General features: G+C 37.3%; 1 protein-coding gene across 3 annotated transcripts; it reads left to right on the plus strand.

Annotated features, from left to right (window-relative positions):
* The first annotated feature begins 795 nt into the window (after nucleotides 1-795).
* LOC132236815 (amine sulfotransferase-like) lies at nucleotides 796-15175 on the plus strand. Of its 3 annotated transcripts, none has more exons than XM_059700126.1 (7): nucleotides 796-917; nucleotides 3640-3791; nucleotides 5620-5828; nucleotides 6721-6847; nucleotides 7646-7740; nucleotides 10322-10508; nucleotides 12997-15169. In XM_059700126.1, exons 2-7 carry the CDS (start codon nucleotides 3650-3652, stop codon nucleotides 13116-13118), a joined length of 882 nt encoding a protein of 293 aa, XP_059556109.1. In that variant the 5' UTR covers nucleotides 796-917; nucleotides 3640-3649; the 3' UTR covers nucleotides 13119-15169. The 3 variants fall into 3 exon arrangements, with proteins under 3 accessions (XP_059556109.1, XP_059556111.1, XP_059556110.1); XM_059700128.1 differs by having other exon boundaries at nucleotides 847-917; nucleotides 3711-3791; nucleotides 12997-15175; XM_059700127.1 differs by having other exon boundaries at nucleotides 854-932; nucleotides 12997-15172.
* The last annotated feature ends 913 nt before the right edge of the window (nucleotides 15176-16088 follow it).

A 16088-nucleotide genomic window follows, 5' to 3' on the forward strand; every position in this document is an offset into this window, starting at 1 on the left:
TCATAGTTTAATTATTGTAGAATGTAAAAGAGATAGGCTGCATCTTCTGTAATGTGTCCTGAAAAAATGCAATATAAAACAGGAGTGGAGCCCTAACCAGTTTGGCTCAGGGGATAGAGCGTCAGCCTGTGGACTGAAAGGTCCCAGGTTAGATTCGGTCAAGGGCAAGTTACTTGGTTTTGGGCACATCCCCAAATAAGGAAAACACATGACATTTTTTCTTTATACAAGTACTTTCTCCTATATTCACTAAGCATAGGCGGTGTGCAGGAGGCATCTTTCATCAATCTTTCTAACTCTCTATCCCTCTCCCTTCCTTTCTATAAAAAATCAATAACATGTATTTAAACAAACAAACAAACAAACAAACAAACAAACAGGAGTGGAAGGCCATCACTTAGGAGGGACAACCCTGAACGTTATTGAAAATGAAATTAAATACACTTTGATTTTATAAAGTTCTCTGAACCTCCCATAGCCATAGCCAGTTTTACATAGGATGTTTGGAGTAAAAACCTGGAAAGGATCACCAGCCTTCTGAGATAGGTCTAAAAGATTCATGAGCCATCCTTCATGCCCAAGGAAGATGTTCCTATAGCTTTCAAATACCTGTTGTTGTTGTTGTATAGTTTCCAATTTAAGTAAATATGACGACTGGTTACATGCAGCTCTCTTTATTATCGCCACCAGTTTTGACTCCTGCTTTGTCTGGACTAATCAGATGTCTATTTCCTAATATCAGTAAAGTATTACCTAATTTATTTATTCAAACTGAGCTATCTGTTGACTCCCTAGAGCACTACTCATTGGCCAAAATACACTTGTAGGGAGTATTTATTTCTCAGCAACACAGCATTCCCTGTGATCCATGCAGTTATATCAGAAGTGGATTTTGCTTCATCAGTTGACGTGTAACAGTGAGTAGTGAAAACGTAGACATAGAGCCTCTTTCAAGTCTTACACTCTCTTCAGCATACAATGTATTTATTTCTTTCTCCTCAATTTTCTGTTTTTCTTCTTTTTCTTTTGAATGCAGGGCAAGAATAAGGAAAACACATGACATTTTTTCTTTATACAAGTACTTTATCCTATATTTACTAAGGAGATACAAACAATATATGACTCGCCAGTCCCGAGATCCTATATAAAAATGCATTCCACATTCCACTCTTTGCTCCTTGTTTCTGTGACAAAATAGCTTGTTCTCTCTTAAGACTGTGTAAGACATACTAAATATAATAAGTAGTTAAACGGAGTGATTTTAGAATGTTTTTGTGGGCTGCCTGACACTCTTTGCTCTGAATCAAGAATTCCTGGAATTGGTGCTTTTTGGTGTGTGTGTCCATGTGATACAGTATAAATTCTTCCTCGCCACACTCCAAAGGTTGAGTTATCCAAGGTTTTTCCTGGAAAATTTCATAATAGCAAAGTCATAACAGCACTCCATCTATCTCCTGAAAGCATTCGTTGTGATTTACCAGCCAGTCTTCTCTATCCTCACTTTTCAATAGGTGAGGTTGCCTGGACTTCACCTTGAGACAGGAAAGCTCTAGCAACTTAGTAGGGCCTGAACTGGATCTTTTAATTGGAGATAAAATAATACCCACAAAGCCTTCTCTGGAGGTTGAGATAACCATTCATTGAAACAGTATTTTGTGCCCCCCCCCAGCCCTTTTTAAAGAATGATCAGCAGGATTGTTAAAATGCACACATTCCAGAAATTCTAATCCTATCGGTCTGTTATAGGCCTAGAATATGAACATTTACCAAAACCCAGGAAATTGTAATGCAAGTGATGTTTCTACTCTTACTCAGCAAAATTATAACATCTGACTTTCCTCTATTGATAAAATGATTTAGATTGTTTGTAAAAGTAATAAAGTTTTTTGACATGCAATTTAGACAAAGCCATATATGCAACTTTAACAAATTCATTTTCTAGGTGTGCACAAAAATTTTTTTACATATATTTTATTGATTTTTTTACAGAGAGGTAGGGAGAGGGATAGAGAGTTAGAAACATCCATCAGCTGCCTCCTGCACATCTCCTACTGGGGACGTGCCCAAAACCAAGGCACATGCCCTTGACCGGAATCAAACCTGGGACCCTTCAGTCCGCTGAGCCAAACCAGTTAGGGCTAAAAAAATTTTAAAAGTACACAACTAACATATGTGTTGGTTCTAAACCTAGTGTTATTAGAACTTCTGGGATTTCCTCATCTATTTAACATTCAAGAATAGATTTCTCATCCAGTTGGTGTGGTTCAGTGGTTGAGCATCAACCTATGAACCAGGGATTACAGTTTGATTCCTGGTCAGGGTACATGCCTGGGTAGCAGGCTCAATTCCCAGAAGGGGGCATGCAGAAGGCAGGTGATGGATAATTCTCTCTCATCATTGATGTTTCTATGTCTCTTTTTCCCTCTCCCTCTTTGAAATATATATATATATATATTTAGCAGGTAGAGCTAATAGAGAAATGCCTATCTGGTCCAATTTTTGAACAGATATGTCTTTAGACTGTCTACTTCCTATTTATATATTGACTTTCTTATTTAGATTTATTTAGGATTTCTGATAAAAATTCAATTGGAAAATGTCATAAAAACCTTATAATATCTTGCAACTATATCAGGGTGACATCTCCAAAGTAAAAGCAGTTGGTGTTACACACAGAGCATATTCCACAATTTATTTGAAATGCCAGACAGATCCCAAAGCCTCACAAGGTTCTTTTAGGGACAACAGAGTATTTCTGTTCCAGAAAAAAAAAAAGTACATTTATTGGAGAATTTCCTATTTCTATAATAGTAAAAATATGAAATACTAAGAAACTGTATTAGTAAAGTGATTGAAGGCATGGGCTCTGTGGCCAAATAGTCTGGCATCAAATCCTGCCAGGTCTGCCAGCTGGGCATCCTTGCACCTCCTTTACCTTATTTTCCTTGGTTCTGTGTTTGGAATCATGATAATACCTCCCTCATGGGGTTTTAGGAAAAGCTGTTTAACCTTTTAGTATCTTAGTTTCCTCCTCTTTAAAACAGTGACAAAACCTCTAGTAATGTTTGGTTGCTATTAAGAGTAAATATTTATATATGCACTAGAGTCCCAGTGCACGGATTTGTGCTCTGGTGGGAGGGAAGGGCCCTCAGCCCGGTCTGCGCCCTCTCCCAGTCCGGGACCCCTCAGGGGATGTCCGCCTGCTGGATCAGGCCTGAGCTGGCAGTCAGACATCCCTCTCACAGTCCGGAGCTCTCATAGTCTGGCACCCCTCACTCATTACCGCCCGCCTGCAGTGGAGGCAGGAGAGGCTGCCGCTCCCATTGCTGCACTCACTAGCCATGAGCCCGGCTTCTTGCTGAGCGGCCTTTCCCCTATGAAAGTGCACTGACCCCCAGGGGTCAGCTCCTGCATTGAGTGTCTGACCCCTGGTGGTTAGTGCGCTCATAAGTGACTGGTCCTTCTGCAGTTCAGTCAATTTGCATATTAGGGTTTTATTATATAGGAAGCTGTTTAGTATGGCATGGGTTGAGACACATGACATTTAAAAGGTGCTTGGCATATATTGAACACTCAGTGTTAGTAATTACTATAAAATACTATGAAATTGAAAAGAATTTTATTTGTTTTTACTTGTAGGTGAATAAGTATGGACAACAAAGACACATATTTGCTGAACTTTAAAGACTATAATTTTGAATCTTCTTTAGTTGATGCTGACTTTCTAGAAAATCTAGATGATTTTGAAATTAGAGATGATGATGTCTTCATAATTACATATCCAAAATCTGGTAAGTTTGAGGAGTGGACTACCTGCTATCAGTTTTCACTCTGGTTTGGTAATACATGTGTACAAATGAGCCCTTTTCCAGACATTAACAGTAGCCCAGCCTACATTTAGAGCACCATTAGGATTTTTAATAAGTTAAATAAATCTCAAAGTTTTACTATATGAGCTCATTTAAAATGCATATATTGTTGTTTTTTAAGGCACCTCAGAAGAAACCAAACATTGAGCCAAAGCAGATACTAGGTCAATGCTGACCTGTTGGCTTTCTCTGAGAATGGAAGAAAATATATTTAAAAAACCCAGCAGGCTTTTGGTTAGCAGCATCTCTCAAGTCAGAACTAATTCCTAATATGCTTTTCAATTGCTCTAATTGCTTTTATTTCCCTATAATAATGAAATAATTTTGAACTAAAGTAAATTGTCCTCAAATCTTACATTCCCCTTAAAAGCTTATCTTTTATATGTGCTTTTTAGAACACAGGGTGATTGGTGTTCTTGAATCAATGTTGTACGAAGTGGTTAATATTGCTCAGAGATACATTGGAGTCAAAGTCAATACAAAAAAGTCATTCCTGATTTTCATGAAAGTGCTCCAGTCCCTCCCTTTTACCATTGACTTTGAAATTCAGGACCCTGTTTACTTTCCCCAAATTAGTAATACAATGCCTTTTCCCTGGATGTTTCTACTCTGCAAAATGTGTCAGCACAATTGATATCAGGTGTTTTTTTTGTTTTGCTCCCTTAGATGTTGGTGGTGCCTGAGTTTGCTTAGTTTTAGGTTAAGCAGCCCATAAGAATTTTTCCTTTACCCTTAATCCAGCCTAAGTATTTGGCACACCACACACCAGTCTTTCGTCCAATCTGTTGGGTTCTTACTCTTCTTAGAGGGTAGATTAGTGCTCTCCAGATTTACCATAAATTTTATCAAATCTACTGTGTCTATTAAATCTACTCAATTGAGGCGCAATGGTTGATTGCAAGATTATTGACACCTCACATTCTTTTAGAACATTGATTATATATTCATGAACACAGGTGCAAAAATCCTAAACCAAATAAATATAAGCAAAACAAATCTAGTAATGTAAAAAAAACAAAAATACCACTGTGACCAAGGTGGCTTTATTTCAAGATTGGTTTAAACATATATGAATGCAGTTCACCCACATTACTAAAGCATAGAAGAAAGCCTGAATTTTCAGCTCAACAGGTGCAGAACAAGCATTTAATAGAATTCAGCATACATTCCTAAGGGAGACTATTAGCAAACTAGGGAGAAAGTCAACTTCTTTAACCCGATGAATAGACTCTAACAAAAACTACCATAGACATCAAATGCAATAGGGAAACATTTAAAATCAAGTATGAGACAAGAATGCCCATCAGTGCTTTCATTTAGCACTGTATTGGGAGACCTACACAATGTTTAAAAGAAAAGTTGAAAGGGGTCTTGAGCTCTTAAACTGTCTATATTTACAAAAGGTAAAGCTTTAAGAAAGACTAAGGAAGGAGAAACAGAGACAGCCGCAGAAAATCACCTGAACAGACGTACATGAATCACAGGGAACAAAAGAGCTGAAGGGTTAATCTAAATCACTACTATCACAACTCTTTTTGAGTGAAAACAGAACTTAGAACACCTAGTTTTATCTTTACTAATGTTAATGTAAAATACTTAGAAAAAAAGTTAGGCATATTTCCTTGGCATATTTGGAGTGGTTAAAAAGAAAGAAAAAGCTCCAAATAGTTTTGAGATAGATGGCATAATTATTGACATTGTTAATAAAACATTAATTCAGGGTTGGAAATGAAATTATTTCTTTTTACAGGTACCATCTGGACTCAGCAGATTCTCAGCTTGATTTATTTTGAGGGACATCGTAACAGAACTGAAGACTTGTCAACGCTTGATAGAGTCCCCTTCTTTGAATACAATATACGCAAAACAGACTTTCTCAACAGACCGTCTCCTCGCCTCTTCTGTTCCCACCTCCCATATTATTTAGTACCAAAAGGTCTCAAGAGCAAAAAAGCTAAAGTAAGTCATAGAAATAGCTTATGGACCTTTGGCACAAACAAAAATACTTTCTTCAAATATATTTTTCCAGCCCCACGCATTCACAGTCTTTCAAACATGATAATTATAATCTTTGATACTGTTTTAAACATTAAATATATATGGAATCATAAGTATATACATAAATTGGGTCATCCCACACATTGCTTGTAGTGTGATTATATAGTATACAGCAACATTTCTTTGATGACAGCACATAAAATTCTATTTTTTTAATAGTTCAGTAGAATTTATTGTATGGCTCTACAATGTTTAGTGTATTAGTGAATAGGTAAGTTGCAGCAAATGTATATATTACATTTCAATACATTTTTTTTTAATCCTCACCCAAGGATATTTTTCCATTGATTTTTAGGGAGAGTAGAAGAGAGAGGAAGACAGAGAGAAATATCGATGTGAGAGAAAGAACATCGATTGGTTGCCTCCTGCATAAGCCCAAACTGGGGATGTGCCTGCAACCAAGGTACATGCCCTTGACTGGAATCGAACAAGGGACCCCTCAGTCTGCAGGCTGATGCTCTCTCCACTGAACCACACCGGTTAGGGCTGAAACAGTTTTTATGCAGGGTAATTTGTAATATTAACCAACCTTAAAAATAAATAATTATACTTTTAGAAATAATTTCTATATGCTTGCGTACGTGAAATAAAAGTTATATGAATAAAGTTGATTACTTCAGCCTTTGTAATAGCAAAAAAAATAAAAGGTATAACCTAAATTTCCATGAGTAGTAGGCTAGATAAAACAAATTATTATGCTTTCATATAGTGACATATCTTGGTATGAAAAAACAACAACAACCTCTAAGGACAACCAAGAATTGTTAAAAATGTTTTCCTATACCCCCTGCAGATTATTTACGTCTACAGAAACCCCAAGGATGTTATGACTTCATACTTTCATTTTTCAAATCTGGTGGTCACGCTTGAAGCTGTGAATAATATGGAACATTTCATGAAAAGGTTTCTAGATGGAAATGGTAACTATGAATTTATGCATTCAACTTGTTTAGGAGGCCATGTTGCCATTTAGCCAAATTCTCAAACTTGGGGAACACATTTTAAGGAAAGAAAGAAGAGTAACGATAGAAGCGGGATGCACATAAGTGGTTACTGCTCCGTTAATTTAATTTGCCACCCAATGGCCTTTCTATTCTCACCAGGACCACTTTGGGGATTGCTATGGTTGCAAAGGCATATTGTTTAAGAAACAGTTTGACCAGATCGTAAGAGAACCACAATGGCGTACCCATCCAAAGTGGACGTAGTGTTTGTGTTCTGTCATGGACTTATGGTAGGCTTTATATGGCAGCGGTGCAATATTCATCTCAACACTGAGGAGGATAGGTTGATGGGAGAGGCTTGTGGAATGTGGAACTGGGGCTCTCACTTATTTAGAAGATTAGATTCAGGTTCTGTCTTATAGATATCTGAAGTTGCTATCCAGACATCTTAAAATAGATAAAAGGAGAAATAAAGACAGATTTTCAGGTGGAAGAAGTAAGAAAGTAAGGAGCTTCCCTTCAGTCTTCAGGATGAGTTGCTTGGGCTTCTTATTTTCTCCTCTGCTGCTTTCCCTACATGCACAGGAGAGGCAGGTTTCCATTAAAATCATGAAATTGTTTCCCAAAGCACCATTTTTACCAGGTAACATAGATGTCCAGTGGTGGGGGCTTTACTTACCTTTTGGGGGATTCCAGAACAGAAAAGAAAGACTCAGGTTTGCTGTTTGTTGAGTGCAGCACCTTTACCTTGTCACTTACTAATTTCCCCCCCAGTGGTAGGAAGCCGTTGGTTTGATCACCTCAGAGGCTGGTATGAGCACAGACATGACTTCAGTATTCTGTTTATGATGTATGAGGAAATGAAAAAGGTAAGAGGCGAAGGTTATTTTTAAAAATTATTTCTTTGAAACCCTTTTTGATTTTGGTTTAAATGAACCACATTTTCCTAGTTTTCTTGGTACCTAACTACTTCCCATGCTTTTTTAGGGGGTTCTCATTTCCTGCCCGTCCCTTAATTATTGGTTTCCTCAGGGGTCTCTTCTCTCTGTACACAGTCATCTTTTGTGGTTCCTTTTCATGCACCCATCTGTGTCTCTAAGGACAAACTCACATGACTAGTGATTGAAAAAAGAGAAAAGGCACTTCGAAACACTGGGGCCAGCCCTGGTCGGTGTGACTATTTGGTTAGTTGTCATCCTATGCACTGAAGGGTTGCTGGTTTGATGCCTAGGCAGGGCCTGGGTTGCAGGCTTGATCCCTGGTAGAAGAGCAATGTTTCTCTCCCTCTCTATTCCTCTCACTCTAAAAATAAACAAAAATATTAAACAAGCAAAAGAAACAAACAAAAATAACCACTAAGATTTGGCCAATTAGTCAGAGGTAATTGTGTGCCCAGTGATGAAAGTTTTTTGTGTTTTGTTATTGTTGTTTTTATTAAAGAGAATCTTGAAATGTAGTTTTCATGGAAATCACATAATATTTACATGTTGGCATCCAATGAAAACTGTCTTAATACATTGTGTAAACCCAACCAAACACATTTGAAGTTCACTATTTTGTGATCTATGGTTGATATGTTGACTACCTGCTACATATCTTACGTACCCTAAATCATAAGACAAAGACAACTGAACCCTTTATTTATAGAACTTAAAATCCAACAGGGAAGACAAGTATTCATTAAGTAGGTATATATACTTTAATCCTGTGATAACTGTTAGCAAGGAAAAGTGCAGGTATGATAAGATAGCACATGAAATATACTGATCTGGTATAGGTAATAGGCAATTGTTTCTGGAAAAGAAATATGACAACTTCAAGCTAATAGATATGAGTTGGCAGAGAAGTAAAAGACAAGTCTAAGCCAAGAAGAGAGAATGTGCAAATTATCTGAAGCCTCAGGTGCATGATATCTTGGAAGGAAGAAGTTAAAGAGCAAGGTGGAGGGAATGAAAGATTAAGATAGAGAGAGGTGTATACAGTAGGAGCCAGACCATGCAAGGTCTTTGTTAGTGATAATAATTTCTTCATCTTAAAAGCAATAATGAGCCCTTTAACAGGTATTAGAAGAGTAGCATATGATAGAATTAGTATCTTTATAATGTAATTCCCTCTAATGGCTTTAAAAGTGATAATAGTAAATATAGGCAAACTAGTTGGAGACCATTTTGGTAAACGACTGTTTATTGTTAGTGTAAATAAATGCAAATGATTTGGGGATGTTGGTTTTGTATCTTACAACTTTGCTGAGTTTGTTTAATAGTTCTAACAGGGTTTTTGTTTGTTTTTTGTAGATCTTTAGTGTTTTCTATGTATAAAATCATATTGTATGTGAACGCATAATTTTACGTCTTTCTTTAAATTTGGATGCCTTTTTCTTGTCTATTGACTCTGGTTAGGACTTACAGTACTAGGCTGAATATAAATGGTGAGAATTGGCATCCTTGCCTTGTTCCTGATCTTTTGTTGTTGTTATAGGTGATAAACCTCACCAGAAGATATTTTCCCATTGATTTTTAGGGAGAGTGAAAGACAGAGAAAGGGAAAGACAGAGAGAAATATTGATGTGAGAGAAACACATTGATTGGTGGCCTACTACATGTGCCCTGACCAGGGCCTGGGTTGGGGAGGAGCCTATAATCATAGTACATGCCCTTGACTGGAATCAAACCCTGGACCCTTCAGTTTGTAAGCAAAGGCTCTATCCACTGACCCAAACCAACAAGGGCTGTTCATCTCTGCATTCCAGGAGTAAATGTCACTTGTTCATAGTGTATAGTCCTTTTAATGCATTACTGAATTTGTTTTGCTAATGATTTGTTGAGGATTTTTGTATCTTATCTTACATAAACAATATTGGTTTTTAGTGTTCTTTTCCTGTAGTGTTCTCATTTGGCTTTGGTATCAGGGTAATGCTGGCCTTATAAAATGAGTTTGGAAGTATTTCCTCCTCTTTGATTTTTTTGAAGAGTGTGTGGATTGGTGTTAAGTCTTCTTTAGTTTGTGTTTGGTAGAATAACCAATGAAGCCACCAAACTTGGACTTTCCTTTTCTGTAGCCATTGTATTTAATTACTTGCTTTACTCTTTCCCTCATGAAATTATAAACTCTTAACAAGCACAGATAGCATATTATTGTTCTCTTAAACTTCTCCAGCACCTATCACAGTTTTTGAAACATAACATTACTAAAAGTGCCAGTTGAATGAATGAATGAGTGAATGAAGGTGAGTTGTCCTTATAAAATCAAACAGCAGGAAGCTCTAACAAAGCTGACAAGCAGAGCACTCATTTTCATAGAAGGAATAGGAAAGTAATGTATCTTTGTCAAACTTTAGACTTACAATAAGTCCATTCACCTTCAGTTTTCCAAAATGTGATAAAGGTGTTGGGATGTAACTTGTGCATTGTTTGTAAGCTGAATAGTTTCTCATACCCACAATTCTTTCAGGATCTCAGAAGTTCTGTGCTTAAAATCAGCCATTTTCTTGAGAAAGAACTGAGTGAAGAGGATGTGGAAGCTATTGTGAAACAGGCTACATTTCAGAATATGAAGTCTGATCCCAAAGCCAATTATGATGAGATTCTAAAATATGAAGTTGGGAAAAGAACAGATGAGGGACATTTTCTTCGCAAAGGTGATGCTCAGGGGTTTTTAGAAGCAAAAGTGTTGAGAGTTCCGTGATTGCTTGGTCCCTACACTAATTAAGGCGTGTTTTTACCATGTCTTTCTAAGTACTGTCATTTGGAACCTGGAGAGAATCAAAGAACTTAACTGCCAATGGGCCTGAAAAGTATCCCAGGAAACTACACAATTTTTTAGTACATAGTCTAACACTTGAACCTAATTAATCAATATTACATTCCTTCCTTTTAGTCTACATGTCCCTACTCTTTAAAATTGGTTAGCAAGTCTTACCTCAAGGTGATGTATATATGTAACCAGGACAGCTCCAATTATTGTTTTGTTTTGTTTTTTATTTCTCCTAGAACATTCTAGAGGTAAACCCAACATGTTTTTTGTTGTGGGGGAGGGAGTTTGAGTTAGTGATTTCCTCATGTGTCATATTTCTTCAATGTAAAAAGTAGATTGCTACTTCTTGAAACCAATATGCTATGAATTGAAATATTCAATAACATGCAATTAATATTTTTTAAAATATATTTTATTGATGTTTTACAGAGAGGAAGGGAGAGGGATAGAGAGTCAGAAACATTGATGAGAGAGAAACATTGATCAGCTGCCTCCTGCACACTCCCCACTTGGGATGTGCCTGCAACCAAGGTACATGCCCTTGACCGGAATTGAACCTTGGACCCCTGAGTCTGTTCTATCCACTGAACCAAACCAGTTAGGGCAATGCAATTTTTATTTTGCGTCTATGACATGCCAGGAATTAAGAATGAAGATATTTTCCCCCTGATACTTCTTAATTTCAATTCAAAAAAATTTTTTTGATCTTTTAATGTACATTTTTCTAGAACAAAATTTGTTCTTCTTTTATTCATATGTTATTCACTAATTTATCCATAACTTAGCATTTTGATGATGGATATTTATTTTTAATTAATGAAGATCTTCTTGAAATTGCTCTTGATATTGTTATTTTTTAAAAAGTGTTTCTTTTTTGTCCCATTTATTATCAGCTTCTAAGTCTCATTGCTTAAATAGACCAAATACAAAGTAATTCTCATGTCCATAAATAGCTGGCTAACTGTTCCAAATGCCAATGATAATGTTTAAATAAGAAAATTTGATAGTTGAAGATGCCAAATAATCTTCATTTAAAAATTGGCTTAATGACAGTTTCTAACTTCCATCAAATAAACCTGAAGCAATGACAGCTCTGAACACACACTCTGACCTTGATTTCATTACTTGAAAATCTTTGGGTTTCATATTTTTAAACTTTTAAAATGTTTTTATTGATTTCAGAGAGGAAGGGAGATGGAGGGAGAGATAGAAACATCAATGGTAAGAGAGAATCATTGGTTGGTTGCCTCCTGCATGCCCCACACTGGGGATTGAGCCCGCAACCCGGGCATGTGACCTGACCAGGAATCAAACTGTGACCTCCTGGTTCATAGGTCAACACTCAAGTACTGAGCCCAGCTGGCCGGGCTTTTTTTTCAATTTCATTTATTTTATCTTTAGCTTTTTATTTATGTAGTTTTACTTTTTAAATTATAGTTGAGATTCAAGATTATTTTATATTAGTTTCAAGTATGCAGCATAGTGTTTAGACATTTATATAACTTATGAAGTGATCCCTCCAATAATTATAATACAAACCTGGAACCATACATAGTTATTACAATATTATTGGCCATATTTCCTATACTGTATTTTAAATTCCATGACTGTTTTGTAATTACAAGTTTGTACTTCTTAATCCCTTCAGTTTTTCAATTTTAAAAATGAAGAAATACTGATATTGTGGTGTTGTGTTAAGAATTAAATTACATGCTAGATATAGTTTCCCAAGTATGGTGCCTGGCATTTTTTTTTTTTAATTTTTGTATATATATTTTCTCTTTATTTTATTCTTTCCCCATCCCATTTATTCCCCTATCCCATCTTCCACCTCTACCCACCTCTCTTTCACTCTCAATCACCACACTGTTGTCCATGTCCATGAGTTCTCTTTTTTTTCTTAATCTCTCCACCCTACACTCCCAATAGTTACTCCATACCAGAGTTGTCTGTCTGCTCTCTATCTATGAATCTATCTATTTTGCTTGTTCGTTCAGTTTGTTCATTAAATTCCGCATATGAGTGAAATGATATGGTACTTGTATTTCTTTGGTGTCTGGTATTTAGTAAAATATATGAAAAAATTCTAACCTAGTCATCTATTTTACTTTTGTTATACCATCTCAATAAAGGTTATAATTTAATGGTAGGGGTTCGTGAAAGAATAATAGCTAAGGAAAGTGAACTTTAGAAGTGTTTTTCAGTTTGTTTCTTAGTTCATTTCTGTATAAGGAAACATGAAGTATCAAACGCAGGGAGAACTACCAGATATTTAGCGTGGCTTGAAGAGGAGATGAAAGTGGGTGGGAAGAAACTCTTGCCCTGATAGTGCCACTTACTCACCCAGGTGCCGATCATGTGCTTATTTCTAGGTACCGTTGGAGACTGGAAACATCACTTGTCAGTGGAGCAAAATGAAAGATTTGACAAAATATTCCAAAGGAATATGAAAAATGTGCCTTTGAAGTTCATCTGGGATTTAAATGAGGAGTAAAATCAGTGTAAAAGAATTCTTAAAAAATCTAACTAGAGAGGCTATTTTAATATACGCATTAATTTGTGCTTCTTATGCAAATGTTAATTATAAAACTTTATTAATAAAAAATTAGTAAACTGTGCTTAGATTAGTTGCCAGGAGTTTGATAAACACTTTGAAATTTCAAAAATTAAAATGGTTTAGGAGATAGACTGCATTGATATCCTGTATTATAAATTGAAAAACAGGCAGCATGTAATAGGAATTATAAATGTTCTGAGTTTTCTGTAGTGTGTATTTTTTCTTTACCTACAATTAAATTGAGGATCAATGAAACATTAAAATTTATTGTATTATTGTCATTAAATATTAATGACAATAATAAAATAAATAAGGTCAATAGTGTAAACTTTAGTCCAGAGGTGAATGTTACCTCATAGACAAAGAGTATCATAGCATCATCGTATAGAGAAGATATTAAAAATCCAAGCATTGTTTTAATTCCAGACATGGTATACATAGTGTGTATGCTAACTTTACATTTTTAGTTAACCAGGTCACATCTCTGTCAACTCTTACTGAATTATAAATTAGATATATTTTGCTTTATTTTTTATATTCAAAGTTTAGACCAATTTGCTAGAGCATCCTTTTGAAACAATTAGGTTTCCAAACAGTGCCTGACAGTTGTCAAATCACAGTTGACTGGCTCACCAAGGCAAGTCACAAGAAATTCTGGGAGAGAGAGAGACTTCAGCAAAACCCACCTACAGGGAGAAGAATATTTCAAAGACCGCTCTGATACCTTATTGAGAAAACGTTTGTTTTTCTGTCCTTCCTAGAGTGTAGGTAACCATGTCATATTTTGCTTTAGGGTCTTCATTCATGTTTTTAAAAGTAGCCATTTCACTATGGTTTCCACAACCTCATTAGTCATCTGCGTTTCAAGAAACTTGCTGATTTTTAGTTCAGTGCTTCTGGGGTTCTGAAGTGGTTTAAGGTGATCACAGAGAATCCCATGATGAAGAGAAGGCAATGTACATACCAGAGTAAAGGTCCACAATGTAACAACTGTGTGAATAAGGACTCTATCAGGCAGGTACTGCTCAAAGATATAGGAGTGTTTCTAGTTATAGTTTAAACAAGTTGGGGAAGATGTTCAGGAATCCAGTAGAAACATGAGATAAGATTCTTTTCACTACACAGTCTGTTCATTTCTGCCTACCACTGTGTTCATGAGGCCTACCCTGACTACCCTATTTAATAATGCAACCTCCCCAGCATGCCTTCAGACACTTCCTCTAATTACCAGTTTTCTATATTACCTTTTTATTTCCAGAACATTTATCACCTTTCAATACACTAAGCAATGTGATTATGTACTATATATATTGTTTAGTGTCTGTCTTTTCCCACTAGTATGTTAGTCTAGGAAAACAGGGATTTTTAAAAAAATCTATTTTGTGCCCTAACCAGTTTGGCTCAGTGGATAGAGCATTGGCCTGTGGATTGAGGGGCCCCAGGTTTGATTCCGGTCAAGGGCATGTACCTTGGTTGTGGGCACATCCCCAGTAGGGGGTGTGCAGGAGGCAGCTGATCTATGTTTCTCGCTCATTGATGTTTCTAACTCTATATCCCTCTCCCTTCCTCTCTTTAAAAAAATCAATAAAATGTATTTTTAAAAAATCTATTTTGTTCAGTGCTGAAAACGCTATCTGGAATGTAACAGTCACTGGGTAAATTTGTGGATGAAAGAATAAATAAATTGTTGCCTAACTTAAAGAGAAAAGTGAACGCCTAAGAGCAAATCAAACCTATGTACTAAAAAAGAGAGACTCATGGACACAGACAACAGTATGGTGATTGCCAGAGGGAGGGGGGAGGTAGAAGGTAAAGGCGGAATAAATGATGATGGAAGGAGACTTGACTTGGGGTGGTAAACACACAATACAATGTACAGAGGATGTATTATATAATTGTATACCTGAAACCTGTATAATTTTATTAACCAACACCACCCCAATAAATTCAACAAAAATAAAACAAAAACAAAATAAAGGACTTTCTAATCATTTCACTCATTGATAACCTAAAAAAGAACTTATATCTAAAAAGTCCTTAGGTAAGTATATTTTAAAAGTATGTTCTTGGTCAGTCTCAAATGGTCATATACTATGTGATTACATTTATTTAACATTAGAGGCCTGGTGCACAAAACTTTGTGCACTGGGGGGTGGGGGGGTCCCTCAGCCTGGCCTATGCCCTCTTGCAGTCTGGGACCCCTTGGAGGATGTCCACCTGCTGGCTTAGGCCCGCTCTTTTAGGGATTGGACCCAAGTGGCAGTCAGACATCATTCTGGCAGCTCAGCAGCCCTCCGGGAATGTCCACTTGCCAGCCGAGAGCAGGCCTAAGCTGCAGTCAGGCATCCTCAGTGCTGCTGAGGAGGCGGGAGAGGCTCCCACCACCACCACTGTACTGGCATCCATCAGCCTGGCTTGTGGCTGAGCAGAGCTCCCCCTGTGGGAGCGCACTGACCACCAGGGGGCAACTCCTGCATTGAGCGTCTGCCCCCTGGTGGTCAGTCTGTGTCATAGGGACCAGTCATTTCCAGTCATTTTGCTGCTAGGGTCAGTTTGCATATTACCCTTTTATTATATAGGATAGAGGCCTGGTGCATGGGTGGGTGCCTGCTGGTTTGCCCTGAAGGGGGTCCCGGATCAGGGTGTGAGTCCACTGGGGTGCCGAGCCAGCCTGGGTGAGGGACTTATGGGTGTTTGCAGGCTAGTCACACCCCCTTCAGGGTGGGGGTTTCCACTGGGGTGCCTGGCCAGCCTGGGTGAGGGGCTGATGGCTGTTTGCAGGCTATTCAATCCCCCCATGGGAACCCTCACCCTATGGAGGTTTGGCCAGCCTGGGTGAGGGGCTGATGGCTGTTTGCAGGCTATTCAATCCCCCCATGGGAACCCTCACCCTATGGAGGTTTGGCC

This window comes from Myotis daubentonii, chromosome 6, assembly GCF_963259705.1.
Source record: "Myotis daubentonii chromosome 6, mMyoDau2.1, whole genome shotgun sequence".
Taxonomy (NCBI): Eukaryota; Metazoa; Chordata; class Mammalia; order Chiroptera; family Vespertilionidae; genus Myotis; species Myotis daubentonii.